This window comes from Phaethon aethereus (genome assembly GCF_964289735.1).
Source record: "Phaethon aethereus genome assembly, chromosome: 15".
In the NCBI taxonomy this organism is placed as follows: Eukaryota; Metazoa; Chordata; class Aves; order Phaethontiformes; family Phaethontidae; genus Phaethon; species Phaethon aethereus.
In genome coordinates, this window is record NC_138591.1 from 4,135,274 (window position 1) to 4,156,345 (window position 21,072).

At 45.2% G+C, this 21,072-nt stretch overlaps 1 protein-coding gene across 3 annotated transcripts in view; it reads left to right on the plus strand.

Moving 5' to 3' along the window:
- Positions 1 to 3,908: 3,908 nt before the first annotated feature.
- The window catches only part of SMURF1 (SMAD specific E3 ubiquitin protein ligase 1), a 42,676-nt gene continuing 25,512 nt past the window's right edge, over positions 3,909 to 21,072 (plus strand). For all 3 annotated transcript variants that reach the window (XM_082006515.1, XM_082006516.1, XM_082006517.1), the window contains exon 1: positions 3,909 to 4,203. In XM_082006515.1, the coding sequence (XP_081862641.1) occupies positions 4,149 to 4,203 (55 nt within the window). In that variant the 5' untranslated portion in view covers positions 3,909 to 4,148. The remainder of the gene's footprint in view (positions 4,204 to 21,072) is intronic.

The window sequence follows — 21,072 nt, forward strand, 5'->3', positions numbered from 1 at the left end:
TGAAACTTGTCAATAAATTGCACTTCTGGCTTTGTACATCTTGCCTCTGATTTTTTTTTCCCTCAAGTTGCTGTTGCAAACAGTAGAGACTTTTTTCGCCATACTGTCTTAAGGCCCTGCAGGAATATATTGGAGCTCCTGGGTGGAAAGTGCAGCCAGAAACCTAACTGCATCAAGCTGCTGGGGAGCAGGGTGTCACCACCAAATCCACTGGGGTCCCAGTGCTTGTGCTGAACCTTCTAGGCTTGAGTTGGAGCGGCTGAAGTGGCTCTGAAAAGCTACTTGAGAGGTGTTTCACCCTTCTGCAGGTGAAATTGCCTCCACATCAGAGGAGATGCTTCTAGCGGAGAAGGAAATTGGCCGGGGAAGGTGGGTCACTCTCACCCCTGTGTGTGCTACTCCACATGGAAGTATTGGGGTCTGCACCCCAGCGCTGCTCCCTTGGCAGCGAGGCTGTGTCACAAGCTATTGTGACAGGAGCTAGTTCTCCTGCCGCTGCGGTTTGGCAGATGCTAGCCGCTAGCCCGGTGACCTGGCTTTCCCCAGAGCTGCCCTTCAGCAGTGAGGGCCTGTATGTCAGGTCTCCATTGCGCGTCACTGCCCGTTGCTGAGGAGTCCTCCCTCTCCCCGAGCCCACCAGCTTTGGTCTGTAGCTGGAGGCTGAGCAGAAGGTAAGGATGGAGTTGATGTGGCTCAAGTCTGTCCTTGCAGGGCTGCTGGAGCGTGGAAGGTTCTTCTTACCACACTTTGCTCCCCAGGGGCTGAAGCTATCTCAAGGGCTTTGCCCCATGCAATACGGGGGTGGTAGCTTCCTTCTCCCTACTCTGGGGTGTTTGACTCTTCAACGTGACCCTGGGTGCGTTCAGGGCTTTGCTTTCTCAGAATCAGTGGGAGGTGATGTGACAGGTAAATCTGAAGGGGAAAAAAAAATGTTCTCTCCAGGAAGCAGAACCTCTTCTTCCACCCTGGATCTGTTCATCAGAGGACTTGTGCCTTTCTCCTCCAGGCCACCTAGGAAAAAGGGAGCTGGCGGTTTGTCTGGTGCTCCATGCCCTGCAAGGAGGTGTGCAGCCCTGACTGTGTGTCAGAGCTGGGTATCACTTATTTAATATTAAAGTGCTGAACCTGATGAATTGGAAAGTGCTTCCTGGTTTTCATTTCTCAGAGCCAAAGCCATGTACTTAAAACTGCGATAAAACGATGCCTGAACATACGGCTGAAACGACTGCCTGGGAAAATCCTTTGTTTGGGCCCCTGTGTTAAGACAAAGGGCTCTGGCTTGGCGGCGTGTGCCGTCTCCTTGCTGACAAGCCTGATACAGCATCTGGAAACGGTCAGATTTCACCAGGTAAAACAAATCTGAGGCAGGTGCTTACTCAGCGTAAAGGGAGATGCGGAGCTGGGGTCCGTGCGGCCGCCCTGACCTTGGTCTGTGGTCCAGCGCAGGGCGTCCCGCGGGGCTTTTCCCACAGTCGGGCAGGGCTGTCCCCTATGGGCAGCGGGGCTGCTGTTATGCTGGTGTTCTGCAAGGTAAAAGGAGCAAGGGCAGAGCTATTTTACTTTTTTCCTTCTTCCCTGCATGTGCTGGAGATGAGCCTGCGGGTGATGGTGTTAGGCAGAGCCCTGGGACCAAAACTGCTCGCTCCCACCGTCGCGTTCTTAAGCCGCAATAAAATAACGTCTCCTTAGCCCTGCGTGCGATGGAGAGAAAAACACGTCCCTTTCCTTAACAGCATTGCTCTGTGCCTACTGTCCTGTGCTGCAGGGCGAGCAGGGCAGAGGAGGGGTTTGGGGCAGCACTGCTGCTGTCGTCCCACGGCAGCCGGGACCGGTGTCTGCCGGAGCGGTGAGGCTGCTGCGCTGTACCTGCCTGCTGCTGCGTCGTGGGCGTGCGAGCGACCTACAGGCATCTGCTTGCCTGGTTAATTGGAGCTGCTCTCTGATCACCGCCGGCCCCAGCTCTCCTGCCCGGGGCGCAGGCAGCAGCCGTCGTGGCAATTTTGGCTTCGGTGCTCTGCTCCGGGGCATTGGAGCCACCCACTTCTGGCGGGATGGGATGGGGTGTCTGCAGGGACCAGCGAGGCTGAGATGCCGCCGCGCCGCTTCCCCAGTTCTCCCCCAGAGAAGTTCAACCTCCCTCTAGAGATTTAAAAAAAAAAAAAAAAAGTGTATTTTTTCTAATTAAAGTATCCTGAGTCCTGGCCTCAGAGGAGCATGGTGGTGGCTGCTCGGTCCTCACGTCACTGGAGAGCTGGAAAAGGCACGGCCAGTGCTCGTGGTGGCCTGTTTGCCCCACATTAGGACCCAATTAATTTATGCATGTGAAGCAGGGTCTCTTCTAAAGCACTTTTATGCCTAATTGTTCATTTCCTACCGCCACGGGTGCACCCCGCAGCCTCCCCGGCACCGTGCAGGCTCGTTGCCCGGGCCTGGCTCTGTGGGAGCGGGTGGAAGGGGGTTTGTGTGGCTGAACGCGAGGCTGCACGCCCGGACCCCGCGGGAGCCGGTTTGGGGAGCTACAGTGAGCTGAAAACCAGAGGAGGAAGAGGCGGCAGGAGAAATGGCTTTGGGCGAGCTCGGCTGGGCGGGAGGCAGGCGTCTGCCCAGGGCAGGCAGCATCCCGGTGTGGGGATTGAGCCGGGTTAGTGGTGCGGGGCAGGGGAATGCCGGGGAGGGGGATTTTAAGGAAGAATTTGGATGGTGCGGGCTTCCAGGTCTGCTGCTACACCTGGTGTTTGGCCGTAAATCGTTGAGGCTTTCTCCTCTTCCGCATTGCTATTTTGCTTTCACCATGGAATTTATGGGGAAGGGCTTTTTCCTCCTCTTCCCCATGGGACAGGGTGGGCAGAACAAAGAAATAAAAGTCAAGGTTTAAAACGGGAGATCGCTTCTGCTCAGCACAGCGGCGGCACGCTGAAACCCGGAGTTACTGTGTTGGCAGGTGGGGATAACAAACCTTACCCCAACCTCCCTCCGAAACCTGCGCTCAGCTGCCCTTGCTTCTATTTTTGTGCTGAAAAGCCGGGATGCTCGGAGACGATGGCTCCGCAGCCCCGTCGCTTTCACCCCGCGGCACCCAGCGACGGTCCCCGCGCGGACGCGGGCAGGAGCGATGCCGAGCCCGGCACGCGTCGTCCCGCTCCCGGTTCAATAAATCAGCCGGGCAAGTGGGGCATCGCTCTGCCTGCAGGAAAAATAGGGGACGTTTGCTACGGGGTGGGATCTACTGCTCGTGCCGGGCCGCGGGGACCCGCGGCACACGCCGGAGCAGACAGCCCGGCCTCGGCCGGCCCCTGGGAAGCACGGCTGGCCCCAAGGTTTGCCTCCGTACAGGGAGCCGGGAGGATGCTCGTGCCTCTGGAGGGGTTCAGGATTTAGGGGCTTTTCTGTTGGCGGGGATCTCGGGGGGCAGCGGGGAAGCTGGTTATGGGATGCTTTTTGCTTTTTTTTTTTTTTTTTGGCAGTTCGTAAATCGATAGTTGGGGTTGGGTCAGGGGGAGACGGATGGAGGGGTGTGGCGTGGTGGAGCCGGTGGGCAGCAGCACCCGAAGCTGGCGGCTGTTAGCCTGCACGCTGGGGGACGTGGGCACACGGGGACCACTCAGGGTGGGTCCTGGGGGCTGAGCCGGTGGTCCCGCCGCCCAGGGCTGCGGGTGTTGCTCCCAGCGCCCACCTGCTTGATGCACATGTGTTCGCACGCGTCTCCATGCCGTCCTCCACGCCACAGCCACGTCACCACTATAGCACCTTCCATGTCACGCCCGGGCACCCCTATTCACCCTCCCCGCCGACCCCAGCCTCCTCCCCCTCGCCAGGGGGCGCTGCCCCTCCCGCAAAGCCCGTCCATCAGCGCATGCGTCCCACCCACCCGCCGACCTTCTCATCATGGTGGCGCGGTTCGGCCGCGACGCGACGCACTCTGGCGTCACAACCCTCCGGCGTGCGCTGGGGCGGGGTGTGGGCGTGGCCAACGCGCTCTCCGCGGCCGGGCCGGGCCGGGCGGGCGCGTCGGTCTGGCGGCGGCTGAGGCGAGCGGCGGAGCGCGGAGGCCGGGGATTAACGGCATCGCGACGAACGGGCAGGCCCGCATGGGGGGGGTGCGTGGGGCCGCCGGTTGATTTTCGGCGTTGCCGCCGATTCCCGGCGCGATGTCGAATCCCGGTACCCGCCGAAACGGCTCCAGCATCAAGATCCGCCTCACAGGTAACGGGGCGGCGGCGACGCTGTGTGTGTGCGTGCGTGCGTTTGTGTGTGTCCGTGTCCGTGTCCGTGTCCGTGTCCGTGTCCGTGTCCGTCCCTTCCTTGGGCCCGGTCTCCCCCCGCTTCACGCCGCCAGGGGCGGCCGCCCCCTCCCCGGCCTGGCGGCGTGAGGGGAGGGGAGACCGGGCCCGAGGCGGGGGGCTGGCGGCGTGCGGGGAGGCCGAGGCGGCGGCGACCGAGCACTGATCCTTACTTAACTTTTATCCGCCGTTTTTAAGTCCCGCTTCCACCTCCGTGACCCGGTGGAGCCCGGTGGAGCCTCTCTTTAATTCTTATTTAGTTTTATCCTCCCCCCCCCCGCCGGTGTGGACTCCACCGGCTGCTTTAGCCCTCTTGGGCTGACACAAATGGGGGGGGGGGGGCGGTTTTTTGGGGAGAGGGGGGTGTCCCTTGTCTCCTCCCTCTCCTTCCAGCAGGCCAGGGCACCCTGCTCCTTCCTGGGGTCTCATCTGCACATTCCCCATGGAGGGGGGGGTGTCCATGTGACACCCCCCAGCAGGCCAGGGCACCCTGCTCCTTCCTGGGGTCTTGTCTGCACCTTCCCCGGGAGGATTTCCAGGCCACCTTTCCCGCAGACTGGTTTTCAGCAAAGCATTTAATAATTTGCCTTGCTTTGCTGTAGTTAATAACACCCCCTCCAGCCTCCCGTGTACCGAGGAGAACTCGGTTGCTAATGGGAAAACGTGCATTTAATTACTTTTAGCTTTTTTTTCGAAGTGGGTTGTTTGTTGGGGTTTTTTTTTTCCTCCTCCCCCTCGCTTGTCAAATCACACATTCAACTTCAGAAGTTCCTTCCCCAAGCAGGAGGTGACACTGAAAGCGGTGTGTCGTGCCTCCTTACGAGGCCTCTGTGAGGGTGCACATATGGATAGGCCAATTTATGTTTACACCCTGAAAGATCTGGATTAAGACTTCTGGAAGCTGCTCCGGTTGATGCTGAGACTACTTCTTTAATGGGAAGAGCCACAGTTCTTGCTTCTTGAGACTGCTGTGTGAATTATTAATAAATAAGGCCCAATCTGGTCTTTAAAAGGCAACAGGTGGATGCTTGGAGATCTCTTGGGCTGAGGGAGCCACGGTGCTACTCCGAGTCACTGGCATTGATCTATATAGAGGTGTTTCTGTGGGTGCATAAAACATTGTCAAATAATGAGAAAACGGCGCTGGTTAAACTTCAGTTACAGGTTAACTTGCTTCTGGCACATAAAGCAATCGATCAGAAGCAGCTCTTAAAAAGAAACAACAAACTGGTTTTCTTTTAATCCTTTTATTTTTTGATTCTGCACTGCTTGTGCTTTAGAAGACCACTGTTTTTGAGGCTAATATAAATCTGAAAATCCTTTCCTTGGACATGAGAAAGCTGAAAATATTTTTAGGGTGTATGGATGATGTTTGATCTGAAGTTAGTTTTGTCGTGATGTATACTAAATGTCAAGTCAGTTATTAATGTGGCTTGTTTTTATGCAAGTCAGTCGATAAAAATGTGAGTTAAGTAACTTATGCCGTGGTCATAGCCCTTCTTCTGAGCTGAAGGGTATCATTTGAATAACAGACAGAAGCTATTGGTTTTAATTTTAAAGAATGAATGCTGCATCAAAATGCCCTTTACTTTTAGCATGTGCTAGTCTTCTCTCCTAGCTGAGAACATTTTCTGGAAAGAGACTGAAGTTTCAGTTTATTGAGCAACTTAGTGGATTTTTTTTTTCCCCCCTCTCAACTATATTGAAGAAATCTGCTTGCTCAAACACATCTTCTGTTTTTACAAGCAGGAAACCTGGGTGTTGTGACAAAAATCGGTGTGTTTAATAAACAAATAAATTGCTTTGGGAGGGGTTTAGCTTTAGAATCATTAGGCAATGCTGTATTCTTGGCTTCGCCGGAGACTGGTGTGCTGACTTACCTGTTCCAAATAGCTGTAGCTAGCATGGCTTTTGTTTTCTCATTTGTTTTGCTATTGGGAGATTTGAGCAGATTTAAATCAAGATAGAGGACCTCTTCTGTTTTATGATTTACTACCTGCATTGTGTTTCCTGTGATTAGAAGCCATTTATGTTTTGCACTACTGAAAATAGCTGTGTAAATACCACTTTGTCTGAAGGTGCCTGTAAGTGTTACTTTGGGAAGTGAACAATGGTAGAATCTTTCATGCTGAAAGACATAATTCTTTTCTTGTGTATTGGAAAAGTATTTGTATTAGTAGTGTGTTGGGATTATTTTACTTCTGTGAATATATCTAAAAGTTCTGGATCCTGTGATGATTATCAGAAATTATCTTCCAGCTTATACTGAATGGTGTCAGTCTTATCCTGATACAAATCATAATGAAATAAAATGGCAAATAATGCATCCTGTTTAGAAATATTTTTAAAAAATAACAAAAACCAACATCAGCAAGTAAGTTGGATGGCAGGTTAAAATGACTTTGTGTCCTATGGTTCTCAAACATGCTAATCTCTCATCGTATCTCAGTTTCTCCAAAAGCCTATGCAAAGTTCCTCATATTTCCATTGGAGCTTTCACCACTGCTGGTGATGTAGGAGCCAGAGATATTCATGGCCTTGCCTCCTGCTGCTTGGAGCAGTTCTAGGCAAAGTAAGGTAAAATTTACTGTTAAGTCCGTGGTCTCTTTGTATGCGTACTTGTCAGGATAGCGCAGCAGCAGTGGAATTACCGAAACAGGGATGGAAATAATAAAGTGAGCGCATGTGCTCGAAAAGTCCCCTTGGGATCTTCTGGGCCAGGGAGGAACATGACCCATGGGCCAGGGGACCTTCCCGGAGCACATGTGCCTTTTTTACTGATGCGCTTCTCTGAAACCTTTGTTTGTTGCTGCAGTCGCTGTTCCCTGGGGAAGTTCCAAAGGGTTCATCATCTCCAAGGCTTAACACGCATCTTGCTCATAGTGTTATATCACCCAGAAGCGCTCATGAAAACTGCAGTCTCATTGTGCTGGGTATCAGAGATGTTCCTATGCCAGGTAGCTTGCAGGCAAAAGGTTGCAGATGGAATTTGAAAGACTGTGAAGAAGTGGACTAAACATGTAACTTTTCTACCAAAAAAAGCTGCAAGTTGTGTTCTGGCTTCATCAGTACTGGCTTTTTCATCAGTGTCTCAGCTGAGGTGTTAAAAGCTGGCTGGCTTCTGGTGCCGTTCTAGATCTGAGGAAAGACTGGGAAGGAAAAGGCATTAGTTGAAACTTTAGGGATCACTTCATAGATGTAGCAGGAAGGAGGGAGGAGCTCATGTGTGAGGTTGGATGGTTGTATTGAGGGCTTGTGGCAAAACCAGTTTCTTTAACAGAAAAGCAGGGGTTGTTATAACAGGAGAATACAAATAATTGTCTCCAGGCATCTCACTCGGTGAGGTCCAGTGTACTCAAGAGTGTAAAAATGTGTTCTTCCTTGGCAGACCTGGCCTGGGAAGGTGCTGGGTTGCTGGTTGTTGTTGCAGTTTTGGAGGGAGGGTATAGGTGAGAGCCCTCCCAGTTATGAGGGGGAGGACAATGCAGTGTTGGAGGCATCGGGGAGGAGTGAGGAAGATGATGAGGAAAGAGGTGATGCAGATGAGTATCCTGAATGCCACGTTCAGTTCACTGTAGTCAGCACAGTTTAGGGAAGTCCCATCTGCAAAACCTGGACAGTTAGTAGCTGGTAAATGGGAGACTTCAGATCTTTTTGCAGATATGCAGTTTTCACTTAAGGAATACGTAGAAGAATACAGTGACTTCAAGTAGAAAATAAAATACTGCATTACCTTAAGAGCGGTGTTCACGTAGGATTGTTATCAAGGCACAGGTTAAAATGTGTCACATACGTCAGTATGTTTTGCTTCCCTTTCATGACTAATGTCGTATTGATCAATGCAGCAAAGTTAACTGGCTGATCAATAGCAACACTAATATTGGTGACCGTGTTTATGTTTTATGTCCCGTGTTTAAAAACAATGAATATCTGTGTAGGGATCTCTACATCAGATGTCGTAAATACTTCATAGGCTGTCTGTAGTTTTATGTTCGTGCATTAGAAAGACTACGGGTTGCAGGCTAAGAGCAGTGGTGTGAGAAGGCAGAAACGGCTGACCGCTCAGCCCAGCCTGCCTTGGCACTGGGAATTTAATACTGAGCCGGTTTCGTGCCATGGGGAACACGGTGGGAAGCGGCAGTTTAGAAGCCCCAAATTTATTTTGCATGGTAATCTGGGAGTATGTCGTAATCTATGTCTCGTTATTTTCTTCTCGTAAGGATTTTCTCCGCTCCATGTCTTGTGGGAGCGGGTTGCCTGGTTGTGGCTGGAGCGTTGGGCTGGAACTCGACGCTGAGCTTCGCCACAGATTTCCTGTGCGATGCTGAGCGAGGCACTTAATCTCTCTGCCTCTCTTCCCCATTTGTGTTATGAAGTAGTAGCATTTCTGTGAAGGTAAATTCACGGCTGTTCAGAAGCCCTTGGAGATGGGGATGGCAAAGAGGCTTGGGACATATAACTAGGGGACTTCAAGGAAAAAAATAAAATAGTCTTGCTTTCATGGGGGGAAGTGGAGAGAGCAGCCTTTGCAGCTGGCCAGCTGGCATCTTTGGGCTGCCGGAGTGGGAATCCAAAGAGCAGCCTTTTCCTCTGGGCAGGCTATGGGTAGTGAGTCTCCTTTTTTGTTTCTCCCAGTAAGTCGAAGCTGTGCCAGCACCATTGTCCTGGTGGAAGTAAATTAAATCTCCAAAAGAAGTTTGTTTGAATATCCCCCTCAGGCAGGGAAAGTAGAAACAATAACTACTTTATTTCTAACTTGAAACTTTCTTTTCTCAAACTGAATGTCTTCATATAAAGAAACGCAATCTGGGATGTGGTTGTGCAGTTACTTAATGATTTCTTCTTTATTCCATACTACCCACCAGTCTAAGAACAGGGAAACATCCGTTTCCTTAAACGGCTTTTTCATATTTCTAAAATTTTGTAGCATCATACTTTCTCTTTGTGTTGCAAAATTAAGCATCAATTTTGGGGTAATAGAAGCAGTGTTTCCAATTTCTCGGCGAGGAAGTTGATGGTGCGCCAACGATGTTATGTGTGCCGGCTAGCTGACCTCTTACTGACAGGAACTCAGAAACTGCTAAAACTGCCACTGTAAATAAAGATAAACGAGACCCCTCAGTTGTTTCTGTAGCTGGCTGGAGGTGTGCTCGGTGGGTCACAGAATGAAGAAGTACTGTATGGAAATACCGTCCATGTGCGTGTATTTTGGAGGTTTACGTGGATCGCTGTCCAACTTGAAGCAAGTCCAGTTGACGTGCTTAATGTTGGATTAATCTGGTTAGGTTACTTGCTGCTATTTATGGTTCTAGAGTTAAATACTCACTCAGCTGCCTTGTTGGTTTGGGCCATGTTGGTTAAGGTAGCGTGATAGGGCAGAGTGGTTTGGAAAAGATGTGGTTAAATCAGTTGGTGTAGTATACTTGTGAAGTTTAGGTATGTACACAACAGAGCAACTCATTTAAGGCTTGAGTGAAGAGAGTACGGAAAAAAAAAAGACTAGAAGAGACAGCTCCATCTGCCATCTTTTTCCCTAAATTAGGAATTGACTCTTTTTTGTGATGTTTTTCCATTATGATTCCTCTGGAAATGGTAAAATATTACTGTGAAAGGGACCAAATTCTGCAATATCATTGAACACTTTTACCTGTATTAGTGCTTTGATATTTTACATGAAAACTGATGTTGATTTATTCTCCCAGAGTGAAACAAGCTTGTCCTACCTTGTTACTGAAAATGGTTTGTTCTTTCCTACACCAGCAGTTGGTGGGGGGAAAGGAGTTGGTGAGCTCTTGAATACTTGAATACTGATACTTGTTGACAACCACCATATCACTTCTCTTGTTGCGGATCTGTTTAGGTTTTAGAGTGAGTATGTGTCGAGGTCTCATGTATCGTCCTCGATGCTCTTGCCAACACCTCTGTTGATGGTGAGGACAGCACTACAGTTGATTGACTTCCAGTGTTTTTACCTTGATATCATCTCGCCTTCTTTACTGTGTATATTGGAAAGCCAGAAGTTAAGCATGCAGGTAGTCGAAAACGAGCACTTGTGTAATGGCTGGTAGTGAGGAAGCCGCGCTGCTCGCAGATTGTGATGTTTCAGCTGCTTACAAATGAGTTCCTGCAGATATTGCTGCAGTAACTCAAGATGTTATCACCTTGCTAGTCTGTTGACCCCCATTGCCAAAAATTTGTCACCCACCGCAAGAAAACTGGCAGAAGAAAACCTGTGTCCATACTTGAGCTGCTTCAGTGCAAATTCAGCTTCTCCATATAAGTCTAGCTCAAGAATTTAAACTAAGGTGCTGGACTTTGAAAAGCTGAAGTATGTGCATGTGTTGCCTTCTGCTAGGAGGAGTTGGCTTTGAGGGGAAAAAAAAAAAACAGAAAAGAGAGAATAGTGATTCCTTAAACCACATGGCAAGTTTTGCTAGAGCTTGTTTATTAGTATGTATTGATTCACAAAAGATTTATTTAAGTATTAATGTAATATAAGAAGAAACCTGCACATGTGTTTGCTAAAGAGGAGTCAGTAGGTCCATAACAGGTTAAGGTGATACACGTTTATAAAACGTTTCACAGCTCTTTGAAGGGAAATTCAGTAATTTCTGAGAGAGGATTCCTGGGGTTATTTTTCTCTGTTTTCCATCTCTTTGTGAAAGTTGTAAAATGCAATGGGAGGACAGAGCAAAAATGTTCAAAGTTTTTCTTTCAAATATTGTTTTATGAACTGGCAACTACATTGGGAACATTTTGGGGGTATAGGAGCTGGTTGATAAACTTGACGATACTCTACTTGAATTGGCAGAATAAGCATGCATGCTGTTTTAGAAAGAATCTCTCCACAGGGCTGTAATAGCTTGATGCCTTCCTCTTCAGTAAGTCATTTTTGTCAAGTTAAAGGCCAAAATTCAAACTGGCTTGTTGTCAAGGACACTAAGCACAGCAGGCAAAAATCCCCAAGGCTACCCAATTCACAGCATAGATAGATAAAGCTGGCAGAGCATGGTTTACTCTTCCTCCCCTCCCCCTGAAAAATCCTCTTGCCTGGGTTGTTGGGGGTTTTTTTGAGGATATGGACACTATTATGCATACTAATACAATTTAACAGAAAGTATTTAAATGGAAGGTTTGTTCATCTGTTTGTGGGTAAAACAATCCGTTATTGTTTGGGAGTAATGCTAAAATAATGCACAATCCCCCCAGTGACTGCATGGTGCTGCAGGCTGCTCGGCGTTCCAGCTGTGCTCACCTCCGCCACAGCTGGAGGGAACTGCCACTGGCAGAGGACCGGCTCCAGCATCGCGTCCCAGTCAGCACCAGCCCTTTACGTTGGCTGTTGTGTGGTGAAGCAGTTCAAATGGGTTATGCTCATAATCCTAAATCGTGCTGTTATGACCGTAAGAAATGATGGAAAATCCTGTGGAATTAGGTGTTTGTAATAGCTTTCTATTTTACACTTTAGTTCCTGACTCTCACGTAAGAATATACAGCAGCCCATTTAAGAATAAAGGGCAATGTTAAACCACGCTATTAACTTCAAGTATTATTGACCACTAGAATACTCCAGGAATATTATGTGTCCCTTAATGTGCAGTTTTAGCCATGGTTGGTGTTTTTTGAATGGTGGGTGTTTCTCTCCCACTTGATTATGAAGAAGCCCTGCTGAAGAAAATAGAATTCGATTCTCTTTCTTTCATAGATAACATGGTATTATCTTTCTCTTGCAGTAGTTTTTGCTTTTACTGGTAACCCGTAGTAGGTAAAGAAATATTTTTCAATAGGATGCAGTCTTTTTCTTTTTTTTCTCAAGTCGATGAGGTCTTCCTCGATACATTTTATTATTTGGAGTAAAATGGCTTTTTTTTTTTTTTTGTATGAGTGAATTAGGAGGGATAGCATTTTCTTTGACCTTTTCATATGTTTGCACTTTTGTCTTCCATAAAAATCTGCCTATTTCCTCTAATGGTTAGACTAAAATAAAATGCATATGTTTGTATCAATTTAAGTTTTCCATCTCTTGTTTACTTCACAAAATGGCAAATTAAGTTTGCATGTGTTAAAATTAATCTCTCTAGTTTCCCAGGCACTATATTAAAGGCTCTCCTTTGTATTTTTCTCCTTAAAATAAAGGTTAAAAACCCATTGAAGATAGTTGCCTTTTTATTTATTTTGAATTCAAGGCCATTGCTAACATCAGTCAGAACTCTCTTTATTTCATGGTCTTGACTTTTTCTTACACCCCAAATGTGGTCAGTATTGCATCCCCAAAGTAAACCAGACGTTACAGCAGAAAATTGAGTCCCTGTGGTCAGTGTTTTTACGTCTTCTTGTACAAAGGGTGTATGACCTGAGATGTTTCTTCCATTTCAAAAGATGTTTCCTTTTCATGTACTCCATTTTACTGAAGAGCAAAAGCAAACAAAAACCAAAACATCCAGACTGCATATGAAAATTAACTGAGTATATGGATTGTGCTGTTGCTTTAAGATTTTTTTTTTTTTTTTTTTACTACAGAAGTGCAGAATTTAGAAAAGTGAGGAATTTCAGTTTGATTCAAACTTGCAGTGATTGATATACTTCCGGGGAAGCCTTGTTCTTTATCCTTGCAGCTGGTGTGTTTTGATTTTTTTACCTGTGCAGACACTTTTATAAGCACGTAGGAACTTCAGTTTGAACTCAGAATTAAAATGCAGAGGTGTCATATTCTACAAGTGTAGGTCTAACTAGTGGATATCTTTAGTGTTAATGGGGAGAGAACCCATTAGATTTGGTAAAGTTTGGGTTCAGAATTGAGTAGGTGAATGGAAGCTAAAGGTCTGATGCCTGCCTTTGAAAGAAAAATTGGCTGAATTTTCTGGGCTCTTGAAATGATTGTTACTTCAGCATTATATAGTAGTAGAAATTCTAAGCAGTATCTCTTGTACCTCTTTCTTAAAAACGTCTGCAGACAGGTAAGCATTGAGCTAAGTACTACAATGGGCATGTTCATATTTCATGTGTCTGTAAATACCCTATTAAACAGCTCAGAGAGAACAGAAATGGCTTGGTGCAAAAAAAAAAAAGTGCCTGAAGTGTTGGGGCTTTTGAAATTTGCAGAGAGCTTCTGCATATCTAATTTTTCATCTCTCAGCTATGTCTTACGTGAAGTGTTTTTGTGCTGTGATCTGCTGATGCATTTAACCCACTCCTGAAATTGTTTGTAATCAGTGAAAACACTTCTGTTGGGGTTCCCCTTTCACAGATGAGTGCTGAAACGCAGGTGGGAGAAGGTTAAGAGGCATAAGTGAAGTTAGGGAGCTAGTAGGTGCCAACTGTTTGAAACACGCCGTGGTCCATCAGCCTGTGAATGTTCTGGAGTCGGAGAAGGGGTGAACCTACTCTTTAATGACTTTGTGCAACTTCGTAGTTGTGTGATGTAACCAAGTTAAATTTGGGTTTAAATCTCTGCCCCTGCACCTTTTCCCAGAGATCCCATAATTCGTTAAACAATCTAACATTAAATTTGCTACTGCAAAAGCACAGGCTGTAGGAATGTCTGACTCTTTGTAAGACTGACTGCTGCGTATTGTGCAATAGCTACCTAAAATCTAGTATGTTATATGTACACCTAATCTACCATAATACGAACACCTACATCTTTATTCCTTCTATCCAAGATTTTTAGGGAATTGAATGTTAATAGACTTTTTTTCAACACGTGTTCATTAGATGTGTCTGTTACAGCACGATAAACCGGCACAGGTATGAGAGTCGGTCGGCCAGACTGCCACCAGCATGCAACCTCTAGATCTGCTTAGGGTAATGTAATCAGTTCCAATAATTGCACTGTCGCCAGCTCTTATTAGTAGTGCTTTTACCTGGTCTGGAAGGAGACTTAGGCAAACAAAAGAAACGTGTAAATGAGTGCTTTTCTGTGTTGTGTTCTGTAGTTTAAAATAAAAACCTTCTCAGAGTAAGAAAGGTCTGTCTGGTAACAGGATAAATAATACTTCAGTATAATCCAACAGTTTGGCTTGGACTTGCAGTCACAAGTGATTTCTTTTTTTTTTTTCAATCACAGAAGTCATTTGATTTGTCTGCAAATAATGTTTTGATAAACTTCAATAGAAATTAGCAAACCAGTCATCAAATGGGATTTATAAAAAGTTGCTTGGGAAAATGTGTTGTAAGTAGTCTGCAATTCAAGGCATTTCCTTTGCAGGATGCTTATCAAGCCTGCATGTGCTACTTCCAAATTGAATTAGAGCATAGATGAGGACCACTTTTGGTAGAAGCGGGGAGGGGGGGGAATAAAATAAAATAAAACCCAGTCAGAAAGTAGTACTAGTTTTGGTTGTAGGGGTTTTTTTTTAATCATTGCTTTAGGATTTAAAGCCTACAAGTGTGCAGAGAGAAAACAGACTTTGAAACACCAGAAGGAATCAGATCAATCAATCTGTGAGGTTTGAGATGATGCTGGTAGTGTAAATGTGATTGAAATAGTCATTGTAGCAGTGGTGAGTAAATACACTAGAAGGCTTTGGATAAACTGACTTCTCTTTGATAGTCTGTATACCAAGTAAAGACAAAATGTCCTGCTTGTTTCTGTGATGTTTTTTCACCAGGTGGAGCAGCTGCCGGTTTTAAGGATGGTCATGCTTCCAGATGCCAATATAGAGCTCTTTTTTTATGATAGCAGCAACCAAAGACCCATGCAGGAGGTCCCGGTCATGGCTGCCAGCCTCTTCTGGGGTGGTGGAATTAAGATGTTGAAAGACCAAGGGGAAAAGGATCCAGCAAATATTTTTACAGGGATTTCTTCTAGATTGGAAAGCTGATACTAATGAGTTTTCTTAGGCTTTTGTTGGTTTCACAAATCAGCAGTGAAACCTGGCACACGGAAGCAGTCTGCAGATTTTAGGAGACGGTGCTGCCTTAGTTTGCCATCAGGCTGATGGATAAACTTCTGGGATAAGCTTAATCTTCGTTCCAGACTAAAAAAACTACCAGGCTGAAAATGGGATCGCGCCTGTCATTCTCCTCTAAATAATTCTTGTCTCTTTATCTGATTTCAGTCAAATTTGGTAAGGGCAGAGATGTTACTGGGTCTCCAAGACTCGTGGAGATGAGTAGCTTGGTAGAATGAATCCCCACTCCCTCGGCCTGCCGGTGCTGCTGGAGGGGGAGAGGAGAGGTGCCCGGTCCCGGTCCCAGCTGTGTAGACAGGAGGTGTTGAAGGAGCGACCTGGGAGAGTGGGAGAGGAGCTCCGAGGTAGGAAGAGGAGAAAAATAGTTGTATCGACTCCACCACACACCTGCAGGCAAATCAGGCTTCATGAATTAAACTCCTAATTGCACAACTGGACTGGGAGCGGCTTGGGGTTTTTTGGTGGTGGTGGGTTTTTTCCCCCAGAATTTAACAACATTCTGCAAGGGAAACATCCAGATGACTTTATCAAGCACCTGGAATAACACTCCCTATACGTTTGTTTTGACTTAGGGGTTTTGTTTTGCTTTTTAACCCAGATGAAATTGTGCGTTAATTCTTTAGACGAAGATTCATCTGCGTTCTGTGAGCATGTCGCTCACAGCATCAGCCAATGCATCAACCTCCTACTGGCATTTTTTAATTAAAAGAACAGCACTATCACTTCAAATTAGTGCCACATAGCTTATTTTAGTAAGGAATGAAATGGTGTTTAAAGGTTTTTCTCTTACTAAAATTGTTTATTAATTTTTTTCTCTTCTGATTCTATCTAGTAGTTTGTCAGTCAATGCTTGGACAATATCACATTCCTAGGTGTGCAAGTCCTGTTAGTATTATGAATGCAAATAAAAGCCTTGGTTTTAATATCTCAACTATTTGGTAAATAGGAATCACTTTCCTAAAAACAAACATACATAGTATTTTACTGTTCCCACAAACCACGCTTTAGCCTGTTTTCAAGTGCATTCCCTGTGTTGACAAGGTGGTGAAGAAATAAATATTTCTGGGACCTTCTGTGTCATGAACTGTGAAGAGATGTTTTTTGTAATCCTGTTCAGTGAAATTGTTAGGCCTCCATTATACTAAATTACTGTGAGAGCAAGTAATATATCCGGTGAGAGCTAGCCCTAGTGAGAATTTTCCTCATACAGCATTTCATTTTATCTGGAATATTAGTACTGTTAACCATCCGTGCGAAATGTAATGTATTGAATCTATTTAATCAATTTAAAATGGAAAGCAAATGTCTTGGGCTTTGACTGAACCAGCTGTCCTCATGTATTGTTTTTTTTAGATAGTAAATTTTGGATTTTGGATGTGTTAATATAGTAGTTTGATGAAGAACCTTTTGTTTAGGAGAACTTTCTTCATATTTTTTGTTGCAGGATCCTGCAGCCAAGTGGTGTCACATAAAATCCTTATGGCTGAATACGAAACACATACGTTAAGGTCGTATAGGAAGAGGCATGGTACCTTTTCATTCAAGCTCAAGTTTATTTATATAATACTTTTGATCGAGGTATCTTGAAGCAGTAGTGGCATTATAATTTATTGATGTAATGGACACTGACATTTTGTGCAAGGTAAATAGCAAACAGTTGCTGTTGCAGGTGAAGTGATGCATGTATAATGTTGAGAAAATTGTAACCAAACATCCTGGTCAGAATAATGCACTAGAATATTTTCATCAAGATCCCAGCCTTTGTGACTGCAGATTCACTTGGGATTAGAAAGGGGGTTTCCTTTATTGAGTATCATGCAAATTGTTTGTAAAAAAAATTGCCTGGAGGGAGGTCCACATATGTTGCTGTTAAGCCACTGTTGAGAAACTGACTTCAGAATTAAAGCATTTATTTTTTTAATTTAAAAATCTTCGCTAGAATGCTGTACATGCACACTGTACGTTATCCATTTTTGTTCTAAACTCTATTTTTATTTTGCTCTCTGAAGCTAGCCTGTAACTAAAACATTCCTAGCATCTTTTGGCTGGAGATTTAGCCAAGGACGTTTTTCATCCTGTTTTCAAGAAGATGGTTCCAGCCTTTCTTGAAGCTGCTCCGAGGGAAATTTCCTTCCGTAGCGGGTACAGTGACAGTGGGGGGAGTCACTGCTTATGGTCCAAAGGCTTAGTGATGTCCTCCTTGCTGTTGTCATGTCCTACCATGCTTAATCTGGAAACAAATGAAAAACTTTAACATAGCTAGATGGTACAAGGTAAGGGTTGGACTCACTCTGTATCCGTGATGTTGGTTCTGCTTGAGCTCACCCAACTTATGAGTTGGTTGTTAGCAGAATAATATGGATAAATGTTTTATGGGCACAAAGGAAAGGGACTGTGTCAATGTCCATAGGCGACAGACCTCCCTCCCCACTAAATCGAAGGGTATTTGCCATCGTGGATTGGTTTTTCATACTCAACCGTAGATTGGCTCTAACCAGTCTGTTTGTTTTGTTGTTCATCCCTGGTGACTGTCAGTAGCGCTGGGCTGAATAAACAGAGACTATTGATCAAATTTGAAGTCATTAACTTGGCAGTTTAAATAGATGCTGTCCTATATAATTAGAACAAGGGAGTAACACATAGGCTGATACGGCTTTATGCTGAACAAAAGCCTTCTTTTTATGAAATCTTGTTTGGTGCTACTCAGCTCTCAGCTTTTTGCCTCCCATAGGTCACACAAGAATTAGACATTTTGTTTAAAACACCTAAAGTGAAGAGGGTGGCTTTGCTTGTGTAAGAGAGCAGTGACACTGATATAACATGGATCCACTGAACTTTGATACTAATTGGAAATCATGTTTGGAAGAAGGGGGTGCTAACATGAGGTTATTGGTTAACCATGTCCAGCTAGAGCATGTCTGGGGGAGGAATGCTGCTCACTATTACCTTCTGTCTCCAAGCGTGCAGCACTGCTTCCAGCTCTTGAAGCAGTAGCGGTTTTTGATTGTCCATCTCGCTGCTGTTCAGCTGAGAGAAACACACGCCTGTTAGATCTGGATGTTTACACTCAAACACAACGGGTGATTAATTATTTCTGAAGGAAGACGTTTCCTTTTAACGGCTACTGTCGCGCAATGTGCCTGTCAGCCTTCTAAAAATCATTTTAACATTTTAGATGGAGCATGGCCGTAAGACACGTGGAGTATTTTGCTGTATGCGTTCTGGACTCCTTGAAGATTCGTTACAGACGACTGGCGGCGTAGTGTGAACGCACCGGCAAGGAGCAGCGATAATCTCATTAATATATGTGCAGCGTGCGCCTGCAGACAGCCCGGTGCTCCTGAGTCACACTGCTGCGAGTCCCTAGAGAGCGTGCAAATTCAGCAGTAGGATGCACGCGTATTGACCCACATTTCCTCGGGCAGAGCAGCAGTCACGTGCATCTCATTGCTTGGAAATCAGATGAGAACTGATGTAACTTGGTTCATCCAGCATTTGCATGACCCGAGCCAAAGTGCTTTTAGGGATTTACCACTTGTGTGACTAATGCGTGATTAGGTGGATTGTAGAGAGTGTGTCTATGTGCTTCTTGTAGACAAGATTTAACTGTATAACAATGGCAGCAGCAAAACAGTCTTTTATGCATCATTCTCTTATTGTAACTTTTAAATAGGACTGGTTATTAAATCAGATTTTTTTTTTTCTCTACATAAAAGCTTTCATACTAATTCTTAGTTTGTTACATAGGGGTGTTTTTCCTGCAACAGATGGACAAATGACCTGTAGAAAACAACAGTGATTCTGTACTGGGGTTAATAGAGCAAAAGTAGGTGAATGAATGATAAAAATTTGGCTTCCAAAAGCTATTAATAGCTCTGTAATTGCAGTCTTTTTTTGGAACAAGCCTCGTTTCTGTCCTGTTCTTTCCTCTGTCCCACAGCTTTCTTATTCCTACACACATACACGCACCCCGTCCCTTCCCGTTAACGGGTGCCACTGCTGTCGCCTCCAGCTCCCCACGCCCCCCCTGCCAGTTCAGCAGTGCTGGCACGGGGCCTGGGCTAATAAGCTGAGACGAGCTTATTGACTGGCAGGTATCCAGCATGGCTGCTCACCTTTTAGTGCGGGTGCCCTTCACAAATACAGTCGTGTTTTGGTGCTTCCTGTGTTTTTTTCATTTGTAAACAAGGAGGGTTTAAGCTGAGCTCTCTGAACAAATGAAAAAAAAAAACTGCTTAAAGGAAGTGGAGAGCTGTTTGTAGCATCTTGGGCAGATGTTGAAAGGGATTATAACAGCCTGAATAATTAGGAAACAAACTACTGAGGATTTTAGGGTTGAAAATTTCCAGGAATTAAAAACAGTATTTTAAAACGGCTGATGTACTTTATTCTAAATCAGAAGTGATGCCAAGAATTTACTTTGGTCGAACACAATTTTTCTTTCCTCTTCCTGAATTTAAGGTTTGCACCTTTATCTTAGCTTTTGTATTGGAAATTACTCAAGTAATTTTTCCCTTTTTGTAGCTAAGCACTTAATCAGTCTGAACTATTTTTTTAAATTTTACCTGGACGGTCAAGGCGTCACTTTTTCAGTTTTTTCCACTGCCTTTTGAATCGTCTGGAGCCTGATGGATATAATTTGCATATGAAATGGTAATTAAGACAAAAATAGATGTGTGTCTGTGTTTTGCCCAATGTCAGTACATGGGATTGCTGTAACAGGCTAGTGGTTCGTGTTCCTGCAGAACACCGGTCTGATGGTGGCTGCTGCAAGGGGCACCCTCCTCCGTGCCCATCATGGGGCACCCGTGCCTGTACCAGTGACCAAGCCCTGCTCAGCCCAGCTGAATGGACTTCGAAACAATGCTGGGTTGTGCTGTACGTGAAACCCTGCTCCTTTCTTGATGTACGATGTCAGTTGTGTGTGACGAATAAAACCACTCACCTCCTTTTTAGTACAGATTTGCTACAGCAAGGTATCCAGGTGGTATTTTGAACAACTCTGGCTTTTTTTTGTTTGTTGTTTTTTTTTTGTTTTGTTTTGTGTTTTTTTTTTTGTTTGTGCTAATAGCTTTACTTGACTGAGTATTTTTAAAACAAATTCAGTCTTCCCATTTCGGTAATCAATACTGTCTGTTCTGTATTGACAGTAGCTGAAACCTGGCAAAAGACTGGAGGTTAAAACTGTTCCCTAAACATTACATGTACAAGAGCTGGTAATGAGGTGATCATCAAGAAGAGGAGTCAGTAGAATGTTTTAATTCCATCTAGCGTGGGCAAATCCCACGGTTTTCCCCACAAGACACTAAAAGCATTTATACCTCAGTACTAAGATCCAAGTTAGGATCAAAACTTCATTTATTATGGGCTATTAGGCTCTGCCACTTCTTTCCAGCACCAACTTGATCTTGATGATCCCTATGCTTGTTATCCTCAGGTTGATAACGACAGCCTAGGGAGCTACAGGGAAGAACGAAGTACTTCTGAATGAATTCCAGCTGGTTCAATTTTTGGCTGTCCATTCGCTAAGTAGCCCAGAACAAAATGAACTCATTACTCTAGGCTTTTGTACGCTGTTAACTCTCCACTGAATGTTGACTTTCACCACTCCATTTTTAAATCTGACCTCGCTCTCAGTCTCTTCAGAAAGTGCTACTCCATCTCATCTGTTTGTTATCATGCTTACTGCAAGACGAACAACAGATTTGCGAATAAGGCAGGCAAAAGCTGTAAGAGCATGAAAAAGTTTCTTTGGCAGTGAGGCCCATGACTTTGAAAAGCTTTATATGACAAGACTTGAGGCTTTTTATGTTTCTATCCAAACATGCCAAAAAGCACTCGGCACACCTCCGTTAAAATAGGAGCATGGAAAACAAGTA